Source organism: Sciurus vulgaris (genome assembly GCF_902686455.1).
Source record: "Sciurus vulgaris genome assembly, chromosome: 4".
Lineage (NCBI taxonomy): Eukaryota > Metazoa > Chordata > Mammalia > Rodentia > Sciuridae > Sciurus > Sciurus vulgaris.
In genome coordinates this window covers 147,311,320-147,326,908 of record NC_136464.1, presented here as the reverse complement: position 1 = coordinate 147,326,908, position 15,589 = coordinate 147,311,320, and the positions used below count along the sequence as shown (strand labels likewise).

Below are 15,589 nucleotides of genomic sequence, written 5' to 3'. Positions count from 1 at the left end.
GGGTAAGTTATTTTTTTAGAGAAATCCTTAAATTTTAAAGTTGAGTTGTTTGAAAAACAGATTTACATTATAAATAATAATTAAGCCTACTCTTGCTAAATTAATCAATGTTCAAAATCTGTAAAAACATGACAATTACTAAAACTAAAATTAATTTAAGCTGTTGGCAAGGTATTCAGTACCAGAATATAAAATAAATGCAAACAGAAAGAGGAGGGAGGTGGGGTGAGGGGTGGGAGAATGCGGAAAAGAGAGGATATTAAAAAAAAAAAAAAAAAGGTAGAGAGAAAAACAGGGCTGAGGATGTAGCTCAGTGGTAGAGTGCTTGCCTATTACTCATGGAGCCCTGGGTTTGATACCTAGAACTGAAGAAAAAAAAAAAAAAAAGAAAAGAAAAGAAAAACCATGTTTTCTATGTAAGAACCTCTTTTTAATACTGGAAATTGGGGTTAAAACTCCTAATCATATATGATTAAATATTAAATCATCATGGCAGGGGCTGGAGTTGTGGCTAGCATGCCTGAGACACTGGGTTTGATCCTCAGCACCACATAAAAAATAAATGAATAAATAAAATAAAGATATTGTGTCCATCTACAACTAAAAAAAAAATTTTTTTTAAATCATCATGGCAGCTGAAAGACCTAGCCCCCTATTCCTAACTGGTACGTAAAGGATGTTTAATAAATGCTTACTAAATGAATAAATTAATATTAAAGTTCTATTTTGCATTATAGTTCTCTTACTCCTTCCCCATCAGAGGAAAATTTTATTTAAAAGACATTTGAAGCTGGGCATGGTGCTCGCCTGTAATCCCAGTGGCTCGGGAGCCTGAGGCAGGAGGATTGTGAATTCAAAGTCAGCCTCAGCAATTTAGTAAGGCCCTAGTAACCAAGTAAGAACATGTCTCAAAATAAAAAGGGCTAAGGATGTGGCTCAATGATTAAGCACCCCTGGGTTCAATCCCAGTACAAAAAAAAATAAATTGGCTATGTCATCTTCATCCTGCCACATAAAATGAAGCAAGTAACATGTAAAGAAGAGGACAAGAAAAAACCTGAGATTTTTGGTAAAATTGCATATGCTGCTGGTAGTTTAGGACTAGGGACTGCTCTCATTTGAGGCCACAGGGATTGTAATTCCAGGTTCTGTGGTCTACACTGCTCTGAGCCAGCTGTTTTTAATTCTCCATCTTCCATATCCATTTCCCTGGTTGAAACTCATTTCTGTTCATCCGGACTAAGACAACAGAATTCTGTGCATCTAGTATGCTCAAACAATGCTCCTGCCACGTAAGCAGTTGATGGAGTGTGGCTCTGTCAGTGCAATTCCATTTCCCCAATGCCTACCAAGTGGAGACTAAACTCAAAGTCCTCTGTCATCCATTCCCAGCTCATCCTGTGAGCTGCATTTATCATGTGTCCACACTCTAGCCTAACTGGAATACGCACGTTCCTAAACGTGGAATGCGTTCTTCCACTTCTAGACTGTACCTTTTAATAGAAGCAAGAAAGTTCTTCCTTTCAAGAAGTACGTCAGAGCCATTGTCCTGGAAATCATTCAGAGCTCAGCTCTGATGTGAATCTTGACTTCCTAGCCATAGCTTTGCTTTTGCACTCCCCGTTTTTGTCCACAGCAGCCCCTGAGCACTTTGTGCACTTTGTTTGCCTTTCCCACAGAATCCATTGCATTAGGTGGATGCAGTCTTAGATCTTCATGCTTACCCCCAAGGCCAGGAGCCATGTCTTATTCAACTTTTTAATCCCCTAAACTTACCCACATAATGGAAAAGCTTACAAGTGACTGTGGAAATCACCTAAATTAACATTAGGAAGTAATGATAGTAATTATTTCTAACACACTCTTTCAAAGCAATTTGGTTCATAATAAAGTCTAGATATTCATAAATATATGTGCTCAAAATTTAGAAAACAAAGGAGATAAACACCTCAAAATACAATATGTTGAGCAAGACTTTTTTAAAAAAATTTTTGGTTTTTGTTTTTAATTGTAGATGGACACAATACCTTGATTTCATTTATTTATGTGGTGCTGAGGATCAAACCCAGTGCCTCACGCATGTGAGGCAAGCACTCTACCACTGAGCTATAACTCCAGTCCCCACTGAGCAAGACTCTTAAGGACAAATTTCGAGTCACTTATTATTAGAGAGAGGGAAGAAAAATAAGACTTGCTCAATAAATTGGAAGACCTGGAGAATCTGTGATAATGGTCTCAGGCCCAGCAGCAGGATCGATCTTTACCAAAATTATATTTCTGAAAAGAATATAAATATTCCCTAAAATTTGAAAAAGGGAATAAATTATAACTTTAAAAAATTAATTTTAAATTGACCTTTGTTACATTTTAAAGGTACAATAAAAAAATTTCCTACCTAAATGTCAAGGCATTTTGTTCAGCATGTATGATGTATCTGAATTTCCTTATTTCTCTGTCTTTCTGCTTGTCATCCATGTGTGGGAAGTCAGCATACTCAGATCCAACAGGAAAGGCATTATAGCCACATCCTATGAAGTACATAGCTCCAGTTCCATCACAGTTTCTCTACAAAAGCGAGCAAACCCATGGTTAATTTCAACGTACAGAAAAGGTACTTTGCAATGTGACTTTAAAGCTTGCTTTCATATTTTCATAATGAATATTCATTTCTTTTTTTTTATTTATTTGTTTGTTAATTTATTTATAGTGGGGATTGACCCCCAGGTGCTTTACCACTGAGCCACATCCCCAGTCCTTTTAATTTTAAATTTTGTGACAGGGTCTTGCTAAGTTGCTCAGGGACGCACTAAATTGCTGAGGCTGGCTTTAAACTTGTGATTCTCTTGAGTTGCTGGGATTACAGGTACATGCTACCACACCCAGCTCATTCCATTTCTATGACAAAATGAGCCATCAAATAAAAACAAAAACATTATACTATGACCTTGCCAAAGTTTAATTTCAAGGTGATCAGTCACCTTTCTAGTCTATAATCTCAAGGCAGTCATTGGTTTTAGCAGTTAATTAAATACTATCTTGTCTTGTTTAACTCACAAATTATTTTTCTTGACTCAGACATTTCTCTCCAACTATAAAATTCTAGTGAATAGAAACCACATTCTATACTTCTTTTCTATTCCTTGAGGTACACATTAGATTGTTATGTATACATCAGGCACTCAATGAGTGGGTTTTAATTTCTTATACTCTGTGCTGTGTTAAACAAGTCAGAAATTTAAAAAATACTTTGAACAGTTGGGCACAATGGTGAGTGCCTGTAATTCCAGCTAACTGGTGGCTCAGGCAGAAGGATCAAAAGTTCAAGACCAGTTTGAGTAACTCAGCGAGACCCTGTATCAAAATAAAATAAAGAAGGAATAGGAAATGTAGTTCAGTTGTAAAGCACCTGTGGGTTCAATGCACAGTATGTCAAACACACACATACTTTGAACAGAGTACTCCTGTTGTTGAACTAAAAATGTGCTATTGTGATTTAGTTAGAAAATAAATATACTACCTTTAATCTTCAATATTTTTTGAGCCTCTGTTGTATATGTACGTAACCATAGAACTTCTTACTTAAATGGCTCTTTCTTATTCTTGATCAATGGCATAATAGCTGTTAATATGAATGCTTTACCAATTATTAGGATTAAATTTTATCAGTGGTGTTTATAAGAGTTTGGAATATGCTATAAACCGTATTAAATTTCAATATATTATAATTACTCAAGTGATCATATGAACAGTCTCATTACTATAGAAGCTTAATAAAAATCATTGCTATAATTAGCCAACAAGATTAGAAACTCAACCAACAAAAGCTTGAATATTAAATATTATCTCATTAAATTCTTCTTGTACATTTGCCAAGTGTCAAACATCCTGCTGGGTTTACATGCATCATTTCATTGGCTCAGTCCCTGAAACAACCTAGAATGTAATGCTATTATTATTCCAATTTTATAGATAAGGAAACTTAGGTCAAGAGATTAAATGACTTATTCGAGGTCACAGAGCTAGTAAGAAACAGCCAGAATTCAAACCCAGGTTGCCTGACTCCATACCTGTGTCTTTCCACTTTACCAAGCAGCCTGCCTACACTAGAGATAACTGTACTTAAATTCTCCAAAAAGCAGTTGAGAACCAAATGTTTAAGTCAAAAGGCTACTAAAGCATTAACATAACACAAATGAGAGTTTCAACCACAGGCTGGACCAGCGTGAGATGCTGGCAATACAGCTGCAAACCAGACACGTCCCTGCCTCATGAACCTTACCATCTGGAGAGGATATCTTTTAAGAGATCAGACACAACTCTGAGTGTGATGAATGTCACATATGAATTGTACAAAATGCTATGGGGATTTCTGCCTGAGATAAGTAGAGTCCAGAGGTACTTCGAAGGCGGACTCCATAGCAATAAATTGTAACTGTGGAAGACAAGGGAGTGAAGTGGTAACCACTGGTGAAGGAGCAGGTTAGCAGGGAAGATACCGGATTTCTTGGCTAGGTTGAACTTCAGGAGCTTAGAAAACACTGGAGCAAATAGTCAAACTACTTGCTATAAAGTCCACTGAAGCAAAATAGGCTCATATTTCAGTCAGCTATATGTATAGTTCCTAAATAAATCTAAATTTCATGGCCCTTCCAACCCATCTACATAACTCCAAGTCCTCATCAAATCTGATTCTATCATTTTTCCACTTAAAAAGATTCTTGGACTATAAGTTCCAATATAGTAGTTACTGACCACATGTGGTTAGTCTAAACTGAGAGGTGCTATAAGTGTAAAATACACAGAAATTTGTAAGACTTAATAACAAAAGAAAATGCAGAACATTTTATTAGTAATTTTTATATCAATTATATGTTAAAATAATATTTTTGGACATATTAAATATATATTATTTTGTTTATTAATTTTTAAAATTTACATAAAAGTCAAATTTATGGGTTATTATAATGTTTTGATACATGTATACATTGTGTGATATTTAAAACAGATTAAACACATCTATCACTTTAAACATCTATCATTCTTTATGGTGAAGATATTCAAACTCCATGCAGGGCATGGTGGCGCATGCCTATAATCCCAGTGGCTAAGGAGGCTGAGGCAGAAAGATCACAAGTTTAAAGCCAGCCTCAGGAATTTAGCGAGGCCCTAAGGAACTTAGAGAGACCCTGCCTCAAAATTAAAAATTAAAAGTGCTGGGGATGTGGTTAAGCAGCCATGGTTTCAATCTCCAGTACAAAAAGAAAAGAAAAGAAAAAGGAAAGGAAAAAGGAAAAGGAAAAGGAAAGGAAAGGAAAGGAAGAACACATTCACACTCCTCTCTTCTAGCTTTTCAAAACATAGTATATTATTGTTACCTACAGTCACCCTACTGTGCAACAACACACCAAAACTTCCCACTCCCATCTAACTCATCACCCACTGATTAGCCTCTCCCTACCCCTTCCACCACTCTACCCTCTCCAGTCTCTAATAACCACAATTATACTCTAAACTTCTATGGGATCAATTTTTTTTTCCATTCCACATGAGTGAACTCAAGCAGTACTTGTCTTTCTGTGTCTGGCTTATTTCACTTAGCATAATAATCTCCAGTTCCATCCATGTTGCTGAAAATGAGAATTTCATTCTCTTTATGGCTTAAGAGTATTCCATTGTGTGTATGTACCACATTTTCTTTATCCATTCATCAGCTGATAGACACTTAGATTGTTTCCAACAAAATATATTCTTCAACTTACACCTATTTTCTTTGCCTATTTACCTCAATTCACCTATTTAAAAAAAAAAAAAAACTCTTTGGTAATACTTTTATTTGCTACATGATATACTATTTTTTTATTTTTTATTTTTATTTATTGTACACAAATGGGTGCAACTGTTGTTTCTCTGGTTGTACATGAAGTAGAGTTGCATGGTACGACTCTAATTCATCTATTTTAAAAGTTCACTGTGCCTTAGAAAATTTGAAGTTTTATATGCAGCTTGCATTTAATTTCTACCAATTAGTGTTGTTCTAGGGGATGCACTGTCTAAAGTTCACATTCTTCACATGGTCTAAAATATTCTTTATAATTCAGTCCAATTTTTTTGCCCACTCTACTCTACATAAGACTTTGGACCCCAAGTCACTTGCATTTTCCTACATTCTCTTTCTGGCCCTCTACCTTTGCATGTTATCTTCCTGGTCCTTCTAACTGGTACCGGAAACAAAACAAAACAAACAAAACAAAAACAAAAACGCAATGTGCTAAAAACTAAACTATGTTTAAACAAAATCCAGATTAAATAGTTAAAGAGAATTGTTTTCATACTTACAGATTTCCCTTCTGCCCAAATGACTGCTCCAACTCCTGTTTTATGATCCTCTGAAAGACATGACATTGAACTCAATAAAAATCAATGACCTGTTAGTTTCAGAAATAGACTTTTCCAAAAATAATAAAAACATATTTTGAAACATACTTCATGAATGTCCTAATAATTCTTGACATCTTTACTAATTAAGAGATTTATTAGGATAAATACTTTGAAGTATGAAAAATGGGAGCTATGTACCGAAGAAATAGATAGGATCATTCAAAGCTACAACCAAAACTGAGCACAACTTCACTGATTCTCCACTAACAAGTCAGTTTCTAAATGATGACTTCTTTTTTTTGTTTGTTTGTGCATATTAATTGCACAGAATTGTGGTTACATAAATAACATATATTTTGATCCTATCTACCTCCTGTTCTTCCCCCTACTCTTCAATAGTCTCCCTTCTACATTCCTTTTTTTCCCTCTTCTAGATTCCACATGAGAAAATATGCTGTACTTGGCTTTTTTGCTTAACATGATGATCTCTAATTTCATCCATTTTCTTGCAAATGAAATGAATTTATGGCTGAATAATATTCCCTTGTGTATATATACACATTTTCTTTTTAAAAAAAATTTTTTTTGTGGTGCTAGGGATTGAACCCAGGGCCTTGTGCTTGCAAGGCAAGCACTCTACCCACTGAGCTATATCCCCAACCGGTTACACATTTTCTTAATTCATTCATCCGTTCATAGGCACCTAAGATCTGTAACTTGAGTATTCAGAATTGTGCCATGATAAACATGGATATGCAGGCATCTCTGTGATATGCTGACTTTAATTCTTTTGGATATTTACTAAGGAATGATATAATTGGATCATATGGTCATTGTAATTTTAGTTTTTTGAGAAAACTCCATCCTGATTTTTATAGTGACGCTAATTTAACTCCCACCAATAGTATACAATTGTTCCTATTTCTCTATATCCTATCATTATTATTATTTGTATTCTTGATGATTGCCATTTTAACTAAAGTGAGAGAATTTTTTTCTTTTTCTTTTCTTTCTTTTTTTTGATACTGGGGATTGAACCCAGGAGTGCTTAACCACTAAGTCACATTCCTGGCCCTTTTTATTTTTTATTTTGACTGGGTCTTTCGTAGAAGTTGCTAAGGGCCTTGCTAAATTGCTGAGGCTGGTTTGAACTTGTGATTTTCCTGCTTCAGTCTCCCAGCCAGTGGGATAATAGGCGTGCACTACTGTGCCAGGTGTGAGATAGAATATCAATGTAGTTTTTTAAAAAAACTATATTTATATGTATATATATATTTTAGTTGTCAATGGACCTTTACTCTATTTGTTTATCTGAGGTGCTGAGAATCGAACCCAGTGCCTCACACATGCTAGGCAAACGCTCACCACTGAGCCACAGCCCAGCCCCCTCAATGTTGTTTTGATTTGCATTTCCCTAATGTATTTGTATTTCCCTAAGGATGTTGAACACTTTTTCATATAATAATGGGTCATTTGTACTTTTTTGAGAAGAGACTGTTCAGTTCCTAAATGACTACTTCTAACAGACAATAAAACTGAGTTAAAAAATGAGTTTCTGAAATTATGAGTACAGTATCAACTCACAACAATCAAATGTGTCTTCTAGTCTTTTTAACATTCTAATCATGGAACATATATTTTATGGAAATGTTTTTGCTAAGCAAAAAGTTCAAACTTCTAAAACAAACATAAATCTTCATGAACTTTTATATCTGTGTGTCTTCCTACTGGTGAAAGGTACATGAAAAAAATTTTGATTTAAATAAAATGTTGTCATTTTCTTGACCTTCATAGTTTGAAAGGGAAAAGAATGCTACGTTAGCGATATTATGCTCATTTCTAAATCGAGTGGCAGTTGTTATAAATAAGATGATAATTTACCTGCAGAACAAAAACCTTTGCAATAAGTGATCCTTCTTAAAACCATTAATGTGAAACAGAAAATAAAAAACCAAAATAGAAATTGCACATATTAATGATCTACTTTCCTTCCACATAAGGGTGCATTTCAAATTCCTAAGACAAATACACACTCATTATGAAAACCATAGTATTTGTCAAAATCATAATAAGGGACTAATGTAGTTTGGATGATACTCTTACACAGAAAAAATAAGAATTATCTGTGAACTTACCTCACGTCATTCTCATACTGGTGACACTGTGGCTTCCCCTGACAATTTCCTACAAGTTAATTCTTCCAATGAAAGAATATATATAGGTCTATTTTAATACCTATTTTTTTTTTCAGTAAAAGCACAAAGAAAAGGTGTGCCACTATTGTATTAAAAACTAGGATGCTTCATAACTAATTTTTAAAAAGTTATGATACTCCTATAAAATTTCCCATCTCCCGTTCAAGTACACTCAGGCTTTCAAAATCATACCACAAAGGATTTAAGTAATTTATGTTAAGCACTTTTTATTCACCATCTCATTTTTACCTGAAGATAAAACAGTTAAAATTCCCATCTCTAGGTAAGAAAACAGGCAGAGAAATTAAGTGACTGAACTTTAGCCCTTGGGACCCAATCAACTTGCCTTTCTTTCACCTACCCCTTTGCCATTAAGAATTCCACAACAAAGATTTCCATTTATGGAATGCCTGTGTGTCAAGTATTGTGAGAAGCTGAATGTTTAGTGGTGGAGAAAACAGTTCCCATCCTCACACAGCTCACAGCTGGATGGGGCAGAAGGCTTACTAAGGAAAGATGCAGATGCGTGCTGTGTTTTGAAGATGAATGTGATTGAGGGCAGAATGTCTGGTGACTGGCTTCTTCAGTGTGGAGGGAAAGGAGAGTGTGTAAACAAAATTTTGTTCCTTCCTAGACCTTCCCTGACCTAGATCTTAACACGAGGAGAAAAGGACATAAATTAATGGCTTTATGATAATTTCTAAGGCAAGTGGCCAAACTTATAAACATAGGATTATATTTGCCAGCAAAACTAAAACCTTGACTGTTAAGTTCTACTTAATATGTACATAAATCAGAAGTGAAAAATGAAAACTTAAAACAGACATTCTTCATTTTAAGAGTCTACTTTTCCTATCATCAACATTTAAGTATTTTTCAGACTATGTTTTTTACTCTCAGGAGTCACATTTTCTGTTTCAGTCTGGGGATAGACTAAACCTTGTCAGAAGGGGAAAGATGTCATTTTTTTTTTTTTTTTCCCCATCAGCATGCAGCTTTGCTGCTTGCAAAGGTCAGCAAGAATATTCCAGAGAATATTCTTTAATACTGTGTTTTCCAATAGGGTAAGTTTTCATCCATATAAAATGGCTTTGGAAAACACCTTGTCTAGGACACAAAAGATCACAACTCAACACTTAAACCAGGTAAGTAACATGAGATGCTTTCTAGTCTTTTTCCCCCATTAGTTTAAACACATTTTGTCACTCCTCTAAATATCCTAGAAGCATTCTTTTAACAACACCTCCATGGATCCTTGTTATTCATTGTTTAAAAAGCAATTATTAAACACCCAATTGCAATTTGTTTTAGAATTTCAGAGGTTTTGGAATTCATTTTAATCTTTTTTTTTTTTTTTTTTTTTCTGGGGATTGAAACCAAAGGCACTTTACTACTGAGCTATATACCCAGTCCTTTTTATTATTTTTTAAAACTTTGAGAAAGGGTCTTGCTAAGTTGCCCAGGCTGGCCTTGAACTTGTGATGCTCCTGCCTCAGTCTCCTGAGTAGCTGGGATTATAGGAGTATGCCGCTATTCCCGACTCCTTGAAGAACTTTTTAAAAAACAGGGCTAGGTCACACTTGGTTAGGGCAATTGGTTGAACAAGGTCTGGGTAGGGATTTGAGCATCTGCACTTTTCATTAAAGTTTATGCGGTGATTCTGGAAAATACACTGTCAATTGAGTTCTTCCATTCTACTGAATATATTTCAATCTGACCAATAGCATTGGTATGAACCTTTTCTGATTTTTCCTTCTTTTCTCCTTTTTGGGATAATTAAAAATTCCTATTACAGTCCATTCCCCAAACTAATGTTACTCTACTGTTCCTCCTGCCTGCATTTTTCCCACTTATTTTCAAGTTGCATTTTTAAGAGTGGTCATGGTTCTCTTTTGAAAAATACTACATCTGGTAATTTTTGAAAATACTGTTCCATAATTGGAAATACAGATACTGCATTTTATCACAATAAAGAATATTCTCAAGTAATATTTTCCTTCTCCATATGCATAGCATAAAATAATAAAGTAAAAAATGTTTGATTTCTTAGCTTTCTGATTGAAGACATATCAACAATTAGGTAAATCTGTAATAACCAATATTCCTTTACTTTTACCATATTAGTTATTTTGAATTCATATTTTTAATTTTACAGACTTCCAGGTTTTCATCAAATACTTAATACAAACAATATTGAAGAGTTAGTGATTTTAGTGTTCTGTTTTTTCTTTTTGTCCCATCTTTAATGGAAGGCTTGATGAAGAGTGAAATCATAAATGCAAGGAGAAAGAGGGATTAGATAATTTGGTTCTGAATTACAAATGAAGTGCTGAATAAAGGCCCCAAGGAATTCCCAAACTGCTCATAGGAAGAGTTGCCTACACAAGGGTCCCATGAACTTCAGCATGAACAGCAAAACTTTACCATCTAAGAGCAAATGAACTCTACCATAGGTAAGATGCACATCACTTTGCTTCTGAGACAAATACAACCAAACCAATCAATCCCAATTCACAAACTAAGCATTTAACTCACCAGTTCGATATGCCAATAACCTGGCCTGAACCATGCAGTGCCTTGCAATTTCTTGTGGCAAACTTTGATTGTGAATTTCATTAATCTGTTCTGGATTACTACAGTAAAATCCAAAGTGTTTAAAGCTGGGCACACTGGAAGCTACTGTGGCCAAGAGTAGGATAAGGTCTTTCATGTTTTGCCTCAGATTGCTAAAGTATGGATTTTCACACAAGTTCTCCAGGCCTATGGTCATCAGGATTTGCTTATGCATTTCTTCATTTGAAATCAAAAATATCATTTCATATTCTTTTATTCTTTCTTGTTTACATTCAGAATAAAAGTCAACGTTAGCATCTGGTACTGTCTTTGTAATTTTTTGGATAAAGTCACATTTGTAAGAGGTCTCCTCTACAAACTGCACCATGTAACACACCAAAGGTTGGAGTAAGACACACACATGAGCCCGACTGTTTGACTTCAGTCTTTCCACTGCTTTGGCATCTAATTTTGCATCTTCAGAACTAGAAGCCTCAGCAAGCAAACTTATTTCTGGATCAGCAGGCCAATATGAAATTCGATTAACTCCAGCTGAAACACAAAATAGGAGAGGTAATTATCTGATACATGCTGAATATAGATTTTCTTGATAAACCCATCCTAGCAATGCAGTAGATCAAGATGACCTAATACAATAAATGTCTTTTATGAAGTCACCTATTAATCTATCTGAGGGTTGGCAAATAACTATCCAGAGGTCAAAGCTGGTCCATAAAGAGTTTTTGTACAGCTCACAGGTTAACTAATTTGAAAAACACTAAGAATATATAACACAAAATTATGGGGAATTCAGATTTCAGTGTCCATAAAGTTTTGTTGGAACACAGACACACTGATTCATTTATACATTTGGTTACCTTTGCATGGCAGACTTAATAGCCGTGACAGAAATGATTTTGCCTGCAAAATTTAAAATATTTACTCTCTGGCCTTTTCGAGACAAAGCTAATTGATCCCAAATAGAACCCAAGGGAAGGTGTTTGTGAAATCACTGATTTTGCTGGGTATGGTCCCACCGCCCAGCACCGGGACCGTATACCAGCACCGGGACCGTATACCAGCACCGTCCACGGTGCCAAGGAAACTTTTAGAAATGTTACAAATAGCACTCGGTCTTATCTAAAATTTTGTATTTGAAATAAACAATTCATCTATGCATTACAAATGATCCTGTCTTGGACAAAGAATTCTTCTGGACAGAAAAATTCATGTATACAGAGTTAATGTAGCATTCTTTAAAATATTAAAAATGTTAAAAATAATAGACAACTAACATAGGGAATGGCTAGACAAATCATATACTCCTCATCATAAAAAATGTCCATATAGAATTCATAACATGAAAATTGCTTATGGGATGCTAGAGTAGTGTGTGAGCAATATTATTTTTAAGCCACAACACAAAAGACAAAACAATAGAGGAAGGTTTTTAATCAATGAGGCAGAGGAAAGATTGGTAATCTTTAATACACAGAAAAGACTTTAATTCATTGACAGTACATATGAATTGACAAAAACAATGAGGTCTCAAGAGAGACAAAAAGATATGAACAATTTACAAAAGAGAAAACATAACTAGATAACATGAAAAATATTTTAATTTGTATCTGAACTTAAATAATGAACGTACCTTATACATAAATACCCAAATATTTGTCAATTAATGAATAGTTTACAACAAAGACTTTTTTTTTTTTTTTACTAGTATCTCATGTAATTGCAGTGTGGAGAGACTTTTTTGTGACTGTGCTTGGAAGTGAAGTGATAGATGGCCCACAGGTGTTCCATCCTTCAAAGTAATAGATGCGCTAAAAAGTCTAAGGTAAGCAAATGGATCTTTCTATCTACTCTCTGCTATTATTGACTCATTGTGGTTTGGGCTGCAAAATAATTTTGAAGGCCTCACAACTCAGATCAGAGTCTTTTCCCTTACTGCAGTTCATCTTCCCTGTTAAGAGTTCTCATATCCATTTCCTGAGCAGCATCGATGGTAAAACTTTCATCAATGGATCTTAGTTGCTCCTAGTAATCCTAATCCAAGAAGGATGAATCATCTTTAGACAAATGTTCAATACTAGTGGTAAATGCTACAGCAGAAGTTCTCAATTTTTTTGATCTTAGGATCCCTTTATAGACTTAAAAATTATTGAGGACCCCAAAGAGCTTTTATTTATATGGATTATATCTATTGATATTTACTACATTAGAAATTTTTTAAAAAGTAAAATATCTATTAATTCATTTAAAATAACAAGAGCCACTAATACAAATAACAGCTTTATGAAAAGAAACAAAAGATAACAAGATAACAAAAGTTAGTGAGAAAACAACCCAATCAATAAATGGGCTAAGGAAATGAGCAGACACTTCACAGAAGTAGATCTACAAGCAATCAACAGATATATGAAAAAATGTTCAACATCTCTACTAATAAGAGGGAAGCATTCTAATAGAATGGCTATTATCAGAATACAAGCAACAATAAGTGTTGGTGAGGATGTGGGGGGAAAAGTACACTCATACATTGTCAGTGGGACTGCAGATTGGTGCAGCCACTCTGGAAAGCAGTATGGAAATCAGAACACTTGGAATGGACCCACCATTTGACCCAGCTATCCCACTCCTTGGCCTATACCCAAAGGACTTAAAATCAGCATACTACAGAGATACAGCCACATCAATGTTAATAGCTGCTCAATTCACCATAGCCAGACTGTGGAACCAACCTACACGCCCTTCAATAGATAGATAAAAAAAAAAAACTGTGGTAATATACACAATGGAATATTACTCAGCCTTAAAGAAAAATAAAATTATGGCATTTCTAGGTAAATGGATGGAGATGGAGAATATCATGATAAGCAAGATAAGCCAATCCCAAAAAATCCAAAGGCCAAATGATTTCTCTGATAAGTGGATGATGATACATAACCGGGGGAGGGAGGGAGGCAAGAATGGAGGAAGGATGGATTGTAGAGGAAAATGAGGGGTGGGGAGGGGGTGGTGGGAAGGTAAAATAATAGAATGAGACAAACATCATTACTCTATGTACATGTGTGATTACACAAATGGCATGACTCTACTTTGCACATAACCAGAGAAATAATAGTTGTATCCCATTTGCGTACAATGAACCAAAGAAAAAAAGTGAGAAAAATGGCATTAAATTTTTACAAATGTCTTTAGACGGCTTAATAGAAGAGAGTTGTAGTCTCAAATATGCTTCTGCTTTCAATCTGTTTTGACACTATGCAAACATTTGACAAGAGATTGTTTCTTTTTTTTTGGTACTGGGGATTGAACCCAGAGGCGCTTAACCACTGAGCCGCATTCCCAGCCCTTTTTTAAAAAAAAAATTTTGTAGCTGTAGGTAGACAGAATGTCTTTATTTTATTTATTTTTATGTGGTGCTAAGAATCCAACCCAGTGCCTCATATATGCTAGACAAGTGCTGTGCCACTGAGCTACAGCAACAGCCCCCCAGATCTTTTTTATATTTTACTTAGAAACATGGTCTCACTGAGTTGCTTAGGGTCTTGCTATGTTGCTGACGCTGGCTTTGAACTTGCAGTCCTCCTGCTTCAGCCTCCCAAGCCACTGGAGTTACAGGCTTGCTGGGCATGGTAACACATGCCTGTAATTCCAGCAGCTTGGGAGGCTGAGGCAGGAAGATGGTGAGTTCAATAGCAGCCTCACTAACTTTGTGAGGTCCTAGGCAACTTAAGACCCTGTTTCAAAATTTTTAAAAAAAAATATGTAAAGACAGGCTATGTGGCTCAGTGGTTAAGCACACCTGGGTTCAATCCCTGGTACCTGACCCAGCCCCCCCACAAAGATTAGTTACAATGTGAAATCTGAAACCATATCAACAAACTTTCTATATTGTAATACTCAAGTACCCTGGTCTCTCTTGTACTTAGAATGGCTGTTTTATTCATGCGTGATTCTGGAGCTCTGTGCACTGGTCCCTTGGAAAAGGCTGTATTGATTTTACAGTAGTCAAAAAAAGTCTGTTAGTATCACCACCAATCTCATCAGAAGAGTATAAATATCAGAAAGTTGTCAAGCTCAAAATGGTGAATATGGTTTTCTAAAATTCTAATTTTTACTTTGAATGCTCAAATTTTATGATTAACAACAAATAATGTCAATTGTTTTCCTGAAAGTGACAGGGTCACTTCATTTTTGAGGCAGTATCTCAAAAGAGCTAATAACCATAGTTTGTTAATTCATGGTGTTTCATGAAAAAAGTGGATCATTTCAGTTTGCAACTCAAAACGGCCACATAAATGGTTTTCCTTAAGGCAAACTTCACACTTTGGTTTACAGTAAAAGTGCTTTATAACCACGTCTTCTTTCCTTACACAGAATATAAAAAGATATATATTCAAGGATTAGAATCTAATGAAATTAATGATTTTTCCTGTTTCACAAAGGTCATT

The 15,589-nt window shown here is 35.2% G+C and overlaps 1 protein-coding gene across 8 annotated transcripts in view; it reads right to left on the bottom strand.

Annotated features, from left to right (window-relative positions):
• The window catches only part of CDADC1 (cytidine and dCMP deaminase domain containing 1), a 49,665-nt gene that overhangs the window by 19,825 nt on the left and 14,251 nt on the right, over positions 1-15,589 (bottom strand). For all 8 annotated transcript variants that reach the window (XR_013763465.1, XM_079137645.1, XM_079137642.1 and 5 more), the window contains exons 5-7: positions 11,109-11,678; positions 6,337-6,386; positions 2,396-2,565 (exon numbers count right to left, since the gene is read on the bottom strand). Coding sequence is in view for 7 of the 8 variants with exons in the window: in XM_079137645.1 (XP_078993771.1) it covers positions 2,396-2,565; positions 6,337-6,386; positions 11,109-11,678 (790 nt within the window). In the remaining variant the exon portion in view is untranslated. The remainder of the gene's footprint in view (positions 1-2,395; positions 2,566-6,336; positions 6,387-11,108; positions 11,679-15,589) is intronic.